This window comes from Python bivittatus, unplaced genomic scaffold, assembly GCF_059951505.1.
Source record: "Python bivittatus isolate LINGU-HERP-01145 unplaced genomic scaffold, Pbiv_v1 ctg000480_np1212, whole genome shotgun sequence".
Classification (NCBI taxonomy): domain Eukaryota; kingdom Metazoa; phylum Chordata; class Lepidosauria; order Squamata; family Pythonidae; genus Python; species Python bivittatus.
Window position 1 is genome coordinate 27,421,213 of NW_028277075.1, and position 12,819 is coordinate 27,434,031.

The 12,819-nt window shown below is 38.7% G+C and overlaps 2 protein-coding genes and 1 long non-coding RNA gene across 7 annotated transcripts in view; 1 reads left to right on the forward strand and 2 right to left on the reverse strand.

Moving 5' to 3' along the window:
• Positions 1–237, reverse strand: part of PAPLN (papilin, proteoglycan like sulfated glycoprotein) — an 89,171-nt gene extending 88,934 nt beyond the window's left edge. The window contains exon 1 of the mRNA XM_007428102.4: positions 140–237. The gene's annotated coding sequence lies outside the window, so the exon portion shown is untranslated. The remainder of the gene's footprint in view (positions 1–139) is intronic.
• Positions 1–12,819, forward strand: part of LOC148214940 (uncharacterized) — an 89,957-nt gene that overhangs the window by 10,602 nt on the left and 66,536 nt on the right. The gene's annotated exons all lie outside the window — the stretch shown is intronic.
• The window catches only part of PSEN1 (presenilin 1), a 69,674-nt gene continuing 57,138 nt past the window's right edge, over positions 284–12,819 (reverse strand). Inside the window, exons 10-11 of one of the 3 annotated variants that reach the window (XR_015797007.1) lie at positions 2,929–3,082; positions 284–403 (exon numbers count right to left, since the gene is read on the reverse strand). Coding sequence is in view for 1 of the 3 variants with exons in the window: in XM_088145552.1 (XP_088001678.1) it covers positions 3,023–3,082 (60 nt within the window). In the remaining 2 variants the exon portion in view is untranslated. Of the gene's footprint in view, positions 404–1,573; positions 1,894–2,652; positions 3,083–12,819 lie in introns of those variants that run through there. The other 2 variants (XR_015797008.1, XM_088145552.1) reach the window with 2 other exon arrangements.

Consider the following 12,819-nt stretch of genomic DNA (forward strand, 5'->3'; position numbering starts at 1 on the left):
TATTTATATTTCAAATTTGGACACTGTCCATCTCACAAGGAAGTGACTCTGGGCGGTTTACAATAAAAACAACAAATAAAGATTAGTTAAAATACAATAAAAATAGTATAAAATACAATAAAACCAAATACATACATACATAATTATATCTTCCAAGGTGCTGGTGATCAAAAAGATATTAACATATGGGAGCATCTTCAAGGTGCTAGCCACCCCCAGGGTTGGTTGTCCCTTTTCTCGCCCCATGCAAGTTGGCAGAGCCAGGTCTTGACTGCTTTCTGGAAGGTCAAGAGAGCAGGGTGCCTCACCTCCGGGGGAAGGGTATTCATTGGGCAGGTGCCATGGCAGAGAAGGCTCTCTTTCTGGGCCCTGCCAGTCGACCATCATATGTCAGGGAAGTGATCTGGGATGAAAACATCCAAAACGGCATTTGTCTGAGCTTGTACCACACAGGCCATTTTTGCACAATAGGCTTATCCATACAATTAACTCCATGTTTTGTATTCACACAACACATTGAATTATAAACTAACCGGATAGGGATGATACAACATATTAGATTACAATGTGGTTGGCTCATTTGTGAATGAATGTGTCATGCAAGCTTGAGTCTGCAGTCATTCAGCAAACACAGCACATGGGGAGTTAAACATTGTGCCACTTATTCTCTTGTTATCTAAGATTCTCAGTGGCTGGGTTTAACAACCAAGCCTTAAATAAGCCAGTCAAATTACAGCTTAGTATGCTGCACAAACCCACCCTGTGTGGTTAATATACGGGTCAGTGTGTCATGTAAACCCAGAAAGGGTGCTTATTGAGTCAACTGTGATTAACCATGAGTGTGTTGGGTAAAACACAGCCACAATGTAATTTGTTTACTTTAGGTCAGTGTTTTTCAAACTTGGCAACTTTAAGATGTGTGGGCGTCAACTCCAGAATTCCCCAGCCAGCATGCTTTAGGTGTAGTGTATTGTGTGAACCCAGGGATTATGGATCATGGTTTATGGTATGAATTTAGCCAACTGTGGTTTATTAAATGCATTCTGTGAACTATGTCAGGATATTTTGCCAGATTCAGGCCTATTTGCCTTGCCCAAGAAAGACTAAAGCTATAGCAGCAGCACCCCACATATTATAAATAGAGATATTTGGGGGCTTTCCTGCACAACCCGTAAGCAAATAGTCAGTTTAGGGAGTAGATCAAACGTTTTCTTTCTGAGGTCAGTTAATAGTGGTTTCTGGGATCATTACTGTTTATTCCATTCATATAGGTGCCCATCTCCCTGTGCACTCAACTGTTGGATTTCTGCAATGTGCTAGGCATGATTAGTTCAATTGTTCTTGGAATTCACCCGTATTTCTGGTTTCCACAACCACAACTAGCCAATCCCATGTTATTCCAGTATGTTGTGTGATCCCAGCAAAACCCATAGAGCAGTGTTGTCCAAACTTGGCCACTTTAAGATGAGTGGACTTCAACTCCCAGAATTCCCCAGCCAGCATGGCTGGCTGGGGAATTCTGGGAGTTGAAGTCCACTCATCTTAAAGTGGCCAAGTTTGGACAACACTGCCATAGAGGTTTCAGGTGCTGCAGAAGCAGTCAGTCACGGTATAGTGGCAGATTAATATAACCCTGGAGATGCTGTCCAAATTTTCAGTTTGGTAACTATGAACTCACTGGGCTATTTCATAACAGAAGTCTGTTGAACCTCTGTTCTCCTATTAATTACAAGTGTGCAAATCCATGATTAGGATCAACATGTGCAAGCAGAGATTTCAATCTTCATCTTGCGGGCTTTTTCCTTAATATTTGCAAACGCCAAGCAGGAGTGGGGATGAAGAAAAACTGCATTTGTAGAGTGTGTACTTTTTTTTCTTTTAAAAAAGCTCATGCTGGGGAAGGCAAAAAACAAAACACACTGTTAAAAAGCAGATGGAAAGGCAAATTTAAACCTTATTTGCTACATGGTCCAGATCTAAATTAGGATCTGCATGCTATTTGTAATTAAAGAGAAGATGTGCTCAGACTTTAAGTCTTTATTATACTCTTCTAGTATGGTATCTTAGCCTCATCTACCTCCTAAGTGTTTGTGAGGATCATATGAGGAAAAGTATAGCTGAATTAGGACAATATACTAGACAGACATACTGTATCTGCACAATATCCTTACCCATGATTATCTTTACTACTGCTTACTTCATTTTGGTTTGCAGAACACACTAAATAAACTAATTAGCTGGGCCAAGGTGCACAATATGCTAGGCTAAATGTGGCTGGCTAAGTTTGTGGTTCAGACATGTTCATTTGTTGTAGAAACCCTGCCTTCAATTTATTAATACAACTTAGCATTGTCTTGGGGAATCAAAAGCTCCTATTTGGACTTATAGAAGTGTCTCTGTCTAGTTGATGTCACTTGAAAAATATTCTTTAAGAGGATGGGTTGGGAAAAGGGGAAGTCCCAGAACTAAAGAAGAGAACATGTGTGTCTTGAAGTCCTTTTTGTATATTTTTCATTCTCTGGCTAAATTTGGGGCAGCAGTGACAGCTATCTGATGTGTGCTAGGTGCCTTATAGAGATTTGTGAATTACAAGAATCTTAAACTTTCAGATCCAAGCAATAACAAACAATACACAAAGGATTCTTAAAGAAAGTATTTAATATGCCTTCAATCAGTAATTAACTTTTCACTTTCTAACGTATAATGTAGAAATACTGCAGAAGAACAATTTATAGCAGAGACTGTCTCTAGGGATGGGAGGTTGTAATTCTTTAATATACATATTTCTATTTTAATTTAATTGCATACTGCATTGCAGAATCCAGAACTTTGTTTTGGTTCACTTAGTTTTAAAAGTGTGAATTGAGTAAGTTCATGTTTAAACCCACATCAAAGCTATTTCTCCATCATCCCTAAACTTGACCGTACCTGTTCAGGAACACTGCAGGTTTGAAGTATGAGAAATATGAACATCAAGGCTGAAATCTAACTAGCACATAACCAAGTAATATTTGTGCTCCTTCTATATTAGGCACTGCTTAAAGCCATCATGGAGAGTTGAGACACCTTCCTTTGGAAAGCACTAATAAGAAATGACAAGAAAGAATTGGTCAGATTTGGAGCTTTGAACTTCTATATATTTTAACAAAGGTTTTATAATTATGTTTCCAGATGCTATGCCCTGATAGGAAAACTGATTTCTTCTGAGATTTTGGTCCAGCTTTGGCTCAGTGTCAGGAACAAGTTCTGCAGGGCTCAATAATCAAACTACCAAGGTTAAAAAGAGATAAAATAAACAAATACTATTGAGTTCCTCTTGAAAATTTAATCATAAGATCTAAAAATAAATAATAAAAAATCTCCATTTTCTTAGACTCTAAAATACCCCAGGATCCTTTTTTCCCCTAAGCCATAATTTTAGAATTGTACTAAAACTATTTGTTCATAAATTCCCGGGTTTAAATTAAGCTGTGAACATGGTACTCATTAATAATAATATAGAATATCTTTAATGTCTTCCAGAATGCAGAATATACAGCCCTGAAAAGTTGACCAATTAATAGGGGTGGGGGCGGGAGACAGGCTGAGACAATGGAGGCATTCTTAGTTCAACAAACTCACAGTAAAAGTGAAATTCAAAAAATTCAAATCAAGGACTTTTTTCGTCTTGAAACAGCTTTTCACTTAATATTCTATAGCTGGCAGTGTGGAGATGAAGAGACTATGATGTGCAACAAAGAGTGGTGCTACTCTGTATATTTAATGGCAGTCAAGTTGGATTTGCCATTGATGTACATTTTGGACATCAGAAACTGGCAGTTAAGACAGCTGCTGGAATCAACCTCTGATTACAGCTTTCTAAAGTCTCATCTTATTTCATAATAAATATTGGTTGAAATTATGGTGGTTATATATAAGGAAACCAGGGAAAATTTGCACTACAGATTTTGCCTTCACTAGGATGGGGTAGACAACTTTTTTTTTTTTTTTTAAGGTGGTCCTTCATCTTAGGTGTCAGGCTGAAAGTGGTTCTCAAAAACTGGTGGGTCCAAATGCATGTGGGTGTGGTTAAGGCAAAAATAATTGACAGAGATAGAACACAGTATAGGATATAAATATCCACTGTCAGAAACTTGCTTATCTGGTATGGAGGAGACAGCTTTCCCAGGCTATGAAATGTGCTCCCTCAGGAGTTGTGTTTGGCTTCTACTCCCTCTTGCTAGAAGTCTGTAAAATTTCTCCAGGCTTTCAACTGTTCATTCATTTTAGTATTTAGTTTAATTTATGGTCTAAATAAGTTAGAAGCCATATAGGGTTACCTAACTTATTTATTATTATCACTAGCTGTCTTGTGTTTGCATTTGAATGGAAAGGTGGGTTATAAGTTGGATAAAATAGAATAAAAATGAAATAAATAAGACATTAAACCCTGAATAGCAGTGACTATCCTGATAGAACCTTGTTTAGAGACCCAGATATAGGGTGCCATTGCCCACTTTCCCCTTTTTCAGTTGATTCCAAACTGTTCTGAACCAGCTATGTTAAACACCCAAATTTGTCCCAAGTTTCTCATATCATCTGAGGCCTTTGAAAATGGAAAATAAAAAATTCCCTTTATTCCCCCATCCATCAACTTCAGTGAGGCCCTTAATTTATCACCATGTTGCACAATGGGGAAATCCAGGGGTCAAATCATGTCTTCTGTCTTCTTGTAGTTGGAATCTCATTTCTGGACAGTGTAGACAGTTAAGAAAGTAGACAAGGACATTAGGAAATAAAATGAATTAACCTCAAATGTGATACAAGGTAGGATCTCCTGAAAAAAACAGAATACTTCAGTTACAACACCTTCAGGGCAGATCCTTTTATTTGCAGAAGGATGATCTTGGTGTAATGGATGCAGTCTGAAATAAAACATGTTGTCAGCAGTTTTAGAAAATGAAAGTTACGAATATTGGAGCCAATTGTCTATACATAATTTGCTGCCATGGTGGACATGGTAAATTAAAAAGAAGTAGAAAGCACATTAAAGTTGTTTCACGCTCATTCTCCTAACCACCGCAGATGTCTCCTACCATACCTCGGTGCCTCCTCTGTCAAAGTATCTGCCCTCTGGAACACTATCTCCCTTGAGATTTGTCTGCCACTCACCTTGGATGTGTTTAAAAGAGCTTTGAAAGCTTGGCTCTTCCCTTAAGCCTTGGGGAAGAGGTGGGTCCTCTGTACTTTTTTGGGGTGATGTGGTGGTGCTGGTGGTGGTTGTGTTTCCAGACATTGGAGATTTCCCAGTTGTATTTTGCTGGTGTTTTTATTGTAGGCCGCTCAGAGTCACTGTAAAGTTGGGCGGCCTTATCAATTGAAGAAAAAATCCTGATGTGGTCCTGTTTCTGGCTAGGTGGGCACAGTTTGTTCAAGGTGGTGGGCTGCAGCCATTATTATTTTGTAAGAATGATGTGGGGCTTACAGGCATTCTTGTCAATAAGAATGATGCTAGAAGCCGCTATTGTTTTGAAGCACCCCAGCTCCTATTTTTTAACTAAAAAATAAAAATAAAGTCAGTTTTTACAAGGAGTCTAGCAGATATCGAGAGAGGTATTACCCCCACAAGTACTACATTGCCTATTTCTGCTTTACGACTAATCTTCCTTAGTTTCTGTTGAGGGTTTCCTATCCACATTATCACTCCACAGCTGGAATCATTTATATGTATAATAAGAATGCCATATATCAAGTACAAATGGTGCTGCCTTTCCATCAAAAAAACTGATTATGACCTCATATTATTTGTTGTATAGATCTTCAGTACTCAGTTCCCTTGATTAGAAGAGAATGGTGTTCTTAATTTCAGGTCTAATCTGATAAAAGGCAAGGTTCTATAAGTGGGATTGAGAAAATCATGCATGCATTTTCTTGTATAGCTTTATAAAGTTAAATCCAACGCTTACTTGCTCTATTTGTAGGCTAAAGTGGCCTCAACATCTTGAAAGATGAGCTTCAAAACTTGTCCTTACTTTTGGAAAGTGAGTGTGAAAATAAATAGTGACTTGAACCATCTTGCAATATTATCTGAACCTTGCTGATGATAAGATAAATTTCCACTGGAAGAATGCCATTGAATTTAAGACACTCCTAATGGTTGTTCTGTAGTTCTTCTGGGGGAGAACTTTTGTGGGAGCATTTGCCATAGCATGGTGTTGCTCAAGCTACCTAGATGGCATCTAAACTGCAGAATGATAACCTAGAAAGAATGAATCCCAGATTGACAGATACAGAGGATCCACATACCTACTATTGCAACTGCTAGTTGCTGTGTGCCCGCATATTCCAGTAATGGGACCAGTTACCTGGAGAAGGGTTGAACACCCTTTCACTGAATGTGTTCAAGCAGTGGCTAGCTAGTGGTTTCTATCAGGCATGTTTTAGTCTGGATACTTGCTCCTAGCATGGATAGAATTCCAAGGCCTTTCCAGCTTTGTGATTGTATGAGAAAGGAGGACCAATTTAACAACCATTAAGAGAGAAATCATTGCTAGATTGCTGTGCCTCTCTTCAGACCTGAGGAGGAATAATTTAAGAACAGTTCTTCTCAATGCTGAAGATCTATCCCTCTAACCAAAACATATATTTAATACAGTGTAATCCCCTGTCCTCCATACCACAGTCCTTGTGTATGTGGGGAATCAACATTACATTATCTTTCTCGTGTCCATGCTTCTATGTGATAACTTGTATGTTGTAGAATTGAAGGTGAATTGTAACAGGAATATTATTATGAGTAAGGAAAGAGCAGTAAGAAGCAGCCGAAAGTCAATTGAGCAGAAATAAAAGCAAGACAGGGATAACAACAGGAAACAGATGGAGCAAGGTATACATTGCTGAGTAGATAAGGGGATATCTGCACTGGCAGATTGCCCCATCATAAATACCATCCACCCACCATTTCTGGAAGGTAGAAACATATGATATTGTCCTCAACTCACTCATGCCCACCTGCAAACCAACCTTTTGCTTGTGTTTTTCTGCTCCACATCAAAAATAGTGTCTGGCCTGCACCAATTCAATTGCTGCTCTCTGGTTCGCCTTCTGTGTCAACTGAGCCCTATGGGCAGTGGCAGGAATGCCTCCTTACTTGGGTCAAGAATCATTGCCCTCTACAACCATTTTTGTCTTGGACCACTAAACTGAATGCCCTACTCTGTAGACACCTTCCCAGGGTTGAATACACTGAACTACTTCCATTAACTTAACCATTAACTTCCCCAAAGGGGACAAGTTCACATAATTCACTAGATCTCCAAATGACCTGGTTACTTATGTGGCATAAATACAGCTTCTTATCTATACTGGTGGTAACATGTTGTCAAAATAGCCCTTCACTTTTATTACTTATATATTCTTTCTTGAAAATATAATACAATTTACAGATTTAAAGGATGAAAATGCACACATATGCACAGGAACCAGGTTTAAAATACAAGTTCTGTTCTTTCAACGTCACAGCTTTAGCTCCATAATTTTGGCCAAAGCTACTGCTATAGTACTGCTACAGTAGCACTATGATTATCATGTTTGCCTCATATGCTAAAGGTCTCTGGTCTGAATCTGGGGAAAAAACCCAACCTTTTTACACAATTATTATTTTTCTTTCCCTGAGCTACCCACTTTACTACTGGGCTTTTTAAAAAGTTAAGTTAATCCACTATCGTATGGTTGAAATGTTGCACCTTCCTTTTTTTTTTTTTAACCAGCCCCCAGGTAAAGGCAGTGATAAATCCGTTGCAGCATTTATCCCTTTGGGCTATTTGGGAGCTTGGGTGAAATGACAGCAAAAATGATGAAATGGGGCACTGTTAACTGGTTAAAAAAAAAGTAGTAAAGAAATCCAGTTTTCTTGAGTATATATTCAGCCTATAGGTTGAATAAATAAAGAGACAGTACACAACCTTGTTTTATTCACTTGCCAGTCTGTTTCACCATGTTCTGTTTGGCCTGTGGCTTCCTATCCTATGTATAGATTTCAGATGAGGACAATGGGATGTTCTGGGATTCCCACCATCTTAAGGAAATTCCACACCTTGACATGGTCGACACAGTCAAAGCCTTTCTATAGTTGATGAAACATATATTGACTTCTTTTTGGTAATCTTTAACTTTTTCAATTATCCAGTGTGCAACAGCAATTTATGTCTCTTGTTCCTTGGTCTTTTCTAAAACCAGATTGAACATCTGGCATCTCTTTTCCATGGATATAGATGTAGTTGGATAATCCTAAGTATTATTTTGCTAGCATGTGAGAACAAGAATATTGTGATAGTCTGCATACTCTCTTAAGTCTTCTTTCTTTAGACCTGTATGTGTGTTTAGACTAAGCTTTTCCAATCTGTTGATCACTGGGTTGTTCTCCAAATTTGCTGGCATAGTTTGATTAGAACTTTACTGATTTTTGCCTCTTGCTTGCCATATTTCTGTTACTATTATTCAATTCCTGTAGTTTTCTAACCTGATAATGACCAGAATGCTCATCTAACTTCATCTTCTAGTACCAGCTCTTGTAAATAGGAAATATCTTCTAAGGTATCATGGATATTGACATCCTTACTGCACAGAATTTTAGTATACTCCTTCCATCTTCTTTGAATCAGTTATTATTTGTCCATCAGTATCCTTTAGCATATGAATTTGGATTTAGAATCTCCTTCTGAGTTCAGAGATCTTTTGGAAAACTTTCCTTAATTTTCTGTGTTTGTTCCCATCTTCACTGTCTTTACAGATGTTGTAAAACTGTTTATTGTCTCTTCTAAGAGCATTCTGAAATTCTTTGTTAAGTTTCTTCCTGAGATCTTTCTATTTCTTGACTTTGGCTTCTCTTCCTGGCAATTTCCACCATCTGTTCTGACAATCACTTTGCTTTCTTCTGTTTCTTTAGCTTTGTCAATCTCTTTTCACATTCATCCTTAACAACTTTTTGATTTCATTTCATGGTTCCTCTGGTTCCCTGTCAACTAGGTTCAGGATTTCAAAGTGATTCCTGATGTTCTCCTTGAAAATGGTGGTTTATCCTCAAAATCATATGATGGAAACAGGTTGGCTTTGTTTTTCTACATTGGCGTAGCTTGGAATTTGTACATTTCATTATTTATTCCAATATATTTCTCCTATGACACCTTCTCTGCAATGCCCCCCCTCCTTTCAAATTATTTATTGGATTGGTCCTCACATGACTCTGTTATTGTTCTCCCTGACTTAGCATGAACTTAGCAGTGGATGAACTGACACGATATTGAGCTGATAAGATGCCCCTTCTGAATGTCAATTTCAGCTCAACAATAAACATGCTAAAACATTGCAAGCTGAGTTTTGATTATAAAGGAACATATGGCCTTGAATTGAGCTTGACTCCTAGTGGTTTCATGGACAAATGAAAGCAGTTTTCTTGGCAGAAATATGGAAGTGGTTTGCCATGGCTTCTTTCAGAATGTTTTTCAGCTTTCCAAACTAGCTTATAATCCTCTGTTGGTTTCCCGTCCAAATACTAGCCAGACCTAACTCCATTTAGCTTCCAGGCAAGGTTGACAAGAGGCTGCCACCTGCTGAAATAGTCTTGATGGTACCACAGCCTGAAACACAGAAAGAATCTCCAAGGTAGAAACAATTGTAGATTGGAGGTTGTGGTGTGTTTGTGTCTCTACACATACTCTGGAAAGGACATAATTGTGGAGGAGCCCAGAAAGATGGCATCGTGGTAGCATCTGCTGTCAAGAGCTCCCTCTAAAGCCACTCTGTAATTTTTAACTAGTTTTTTTGCTTTCATTCCATTCCATTTTACCTTATTTTTATTTCATTTTCTTTTTATTCTTTTTATTCTTGTTCTGCTGGAGACCTGTATTTTTATTACTTTTGCTGGAGACCTGTATTCTTTCCATTTCTGCCACGGGGAAAAGGAAGAAGAGGCAGCATTCACATTCTGCTTCTCAGACTTCACTCAAGCCTTCCAAACATCTCAAAGTTGAATGGAATCTACAAGTGAAGATAGAGAGTTCCCAACTTTTAGATCTTTCTGCTTCTATCGCTGAGGAAGCTTCATCCTTGCAGATTGCAACCATCTTTCCAGTTGCTGCAAGGCTTATACAACAAGGGGATGAGGACTTAAAAAACACATGTTACTGACTTTATAACCAGACAATGCCTACTGATGGCACAAACAGTACTGTCAATTTTTGAGCTTCTAACCACAGTTAACAACAAAGTGGACTCTCTAAAAGAGTCTCTTATTAAGCTTAAACACAGTCATCCAAATACTACTGTTGAGTAAGTCAAAACAAGCTCATCCCGAGACAACTGTGACTCAAAAGCAGATAGTAGTGGTGGAAAGGTGGATCCTATTCTGGAACCTAAAAAGTGAGTAAGGAATAAATTAAGAGATCTAACCCTACATCCAGAGGAGCATGTGAGGCAAGTACCACTCTCTCAGGAAGTATTGGATGAAAGGCAATTAAATCATAACTGTTACTTACAGCCAAATCAGATCACTCTACAAATCCAAAATAACAGAATAAATAGAGGAAAATGGGGATCCAGAAGTGCAGCCATTCTCTCCTTCAGTCAGCTTCTACACTGTGAAAGGCAGTTGATTGATTTGCCAAAGGTTGAATGGCTTCCATCCAGGAGAGACTCTAAACAAATTCATCTAACATTTAAGCAACCTACTATCACCAGCATGTTGTTCAAAATGAAACTTTTTTGAGCATGTTTGAGATCTTCCCACTACGCGTGTTTCACACAGAGAGAGTTAGCTCATTAATAACTCATCTTGGCAATAAGAGTGTTTTTACTTTAAAGTTTAATAGTAGCAACAAAGTAGGTAACGCCAAGGACTTTTTTTATCACCACTGTCCTTAAGAAGAAACAGCTGAGCAAACAATCTATACCTCCTACAGCAAGTCAGTTTTCTGAAGAACCTTAGAGACAAACTTGATTAACTCTTTCAGTACTTTGTGAGATACTGAACAAGTGGATATTATAAAAAGGCTAGATGATCTGAAGGAATTATTTGCATTAACATGTAAGGCTGCTAAACCTTTAATAGAGCTGGTCACCCTGACTGCCCAAGAAAATAGTACCTATCTTGAGAAACCATCTGCTGGCTCACCTCCTATTTTAACATGAAATACAGACATGGAAAAGAACAACAAAGAGTCCTCAGGAGTAGTTTCTACCATACTGCCCCTGCTTCCTGATAATACTACACCACAGGAAAAACTTAAGAAATGGAAACAAAATTGAGGCCGATAGACAAGAGAAAGCAAGATGCAGCCCAAATCTTTGTGAGTTACCAACAGAGGTTGGACATGGAGTAGGACTGAGTTACAAAGAAGACACCTTTACCTCAACACTTCTAAAAATAGACACAAGCCCCAAAACATCTGCTAGGGTTACAGCTCACAAAGCAGTCCAAAATGGGTTAAGGAGAGCACTTGAGGCAGGAAAACCATAATTGCCTAGGGGTAAGCCATCCCTTTTGGATGTTGATACTATTCTGAGTTGCCAATCTGCAAAAGTACCCCACCCAAACTGCTGCTAACCTCAAAACCTGTTGGAGCTCATACTACAGCAAGGCAGTGGTGAAGGTAGACGAATTTCAAACCAGTGCATTTTTTTGATACCAAAGGAATCTTGGATAACATCACTCCCACTGAATGACTGAAAGACCCATGTTCTTTAACCCAAAATTCCAATACTTTTCCAATCATCCCCACTGATATTAAGCACAGGGGTTCTATCTAGTTACTGACTTGGAATATTACTGGTTGGAAGAAAAGAGTAGCAGATGGGGACCTGGTAGAGTTCCTCTCTGGCTTTGATTTCATAGCACTCCAAGAAACATGGCTGACCACAGATGAGGAAAAGATTCACTTACCAGGCTTTAGTTCCTGGACTATTCCTGCAAGGAAATACAAGGCTAAAGGGTGGGCATCAGGAGGACTGACTAGATTTGCCAAGGCAAAGCTGGACTGGCAAGGACAGGAATTGGTCCTCAGAGATAACTCTCCCCATTATTTAGCTGTTAAATTTTCATATGAATTATCTGAAATGGTGCTACTGAACATATATCTACCCCCACACGTCTCCCCACTTTTCCCCTAATATTTGGGTGAATCTAGAAAAGATGGTGTTAAACATAAACTCAAATCAGCCTAAAACTACTGTAATTCTAGCAGAAGACTTCAGTGCCAGGGTGGGGGCCTCCTTACTTGATTTTGTACATCTGGGTGTTATTCCTTAGGACTATCTTATAAATGATTCACCCTGGCATTCTAGAGATCCCAAAATAAATATGGCAGGCTCACAACTGGTCTCTTTGATCTATAAATGTAACCCCCACCTTTCAGGAGGTAAAGGACCTGGTTTTATATATCCTTTTACATACCATCCAGGAAGCTCTAGCAGTGTTTTAGACTATATATGTGTTACACAAAACAAGTCTGGGTTGTTTTCAGACATCCAAGCCCATGTGAGGGAGGATAGTGATCACCAATCAATCACAGTCCATTTCCAAGGTAGATCTGATACTAGATTATCCATGTCTCATGATAAGAGGCTACTAGTTAATTTCAAAATGAGGCAGAATAGAAGGCTCAGTTGGGTCAAGGTGGATATTAAGGCAATATCCACCTTTCTGAACTCAGAACAGGCCCAGACTTAGAGAAACTCAATTTCCTCTCCTACCCAAGGCCCTGATAAAATCCTGACCCAATATGCTGATCTGTGTCTTTCATTGAGAAAATTCTTAACAGATAAACCCCACACCAGAAATCAACA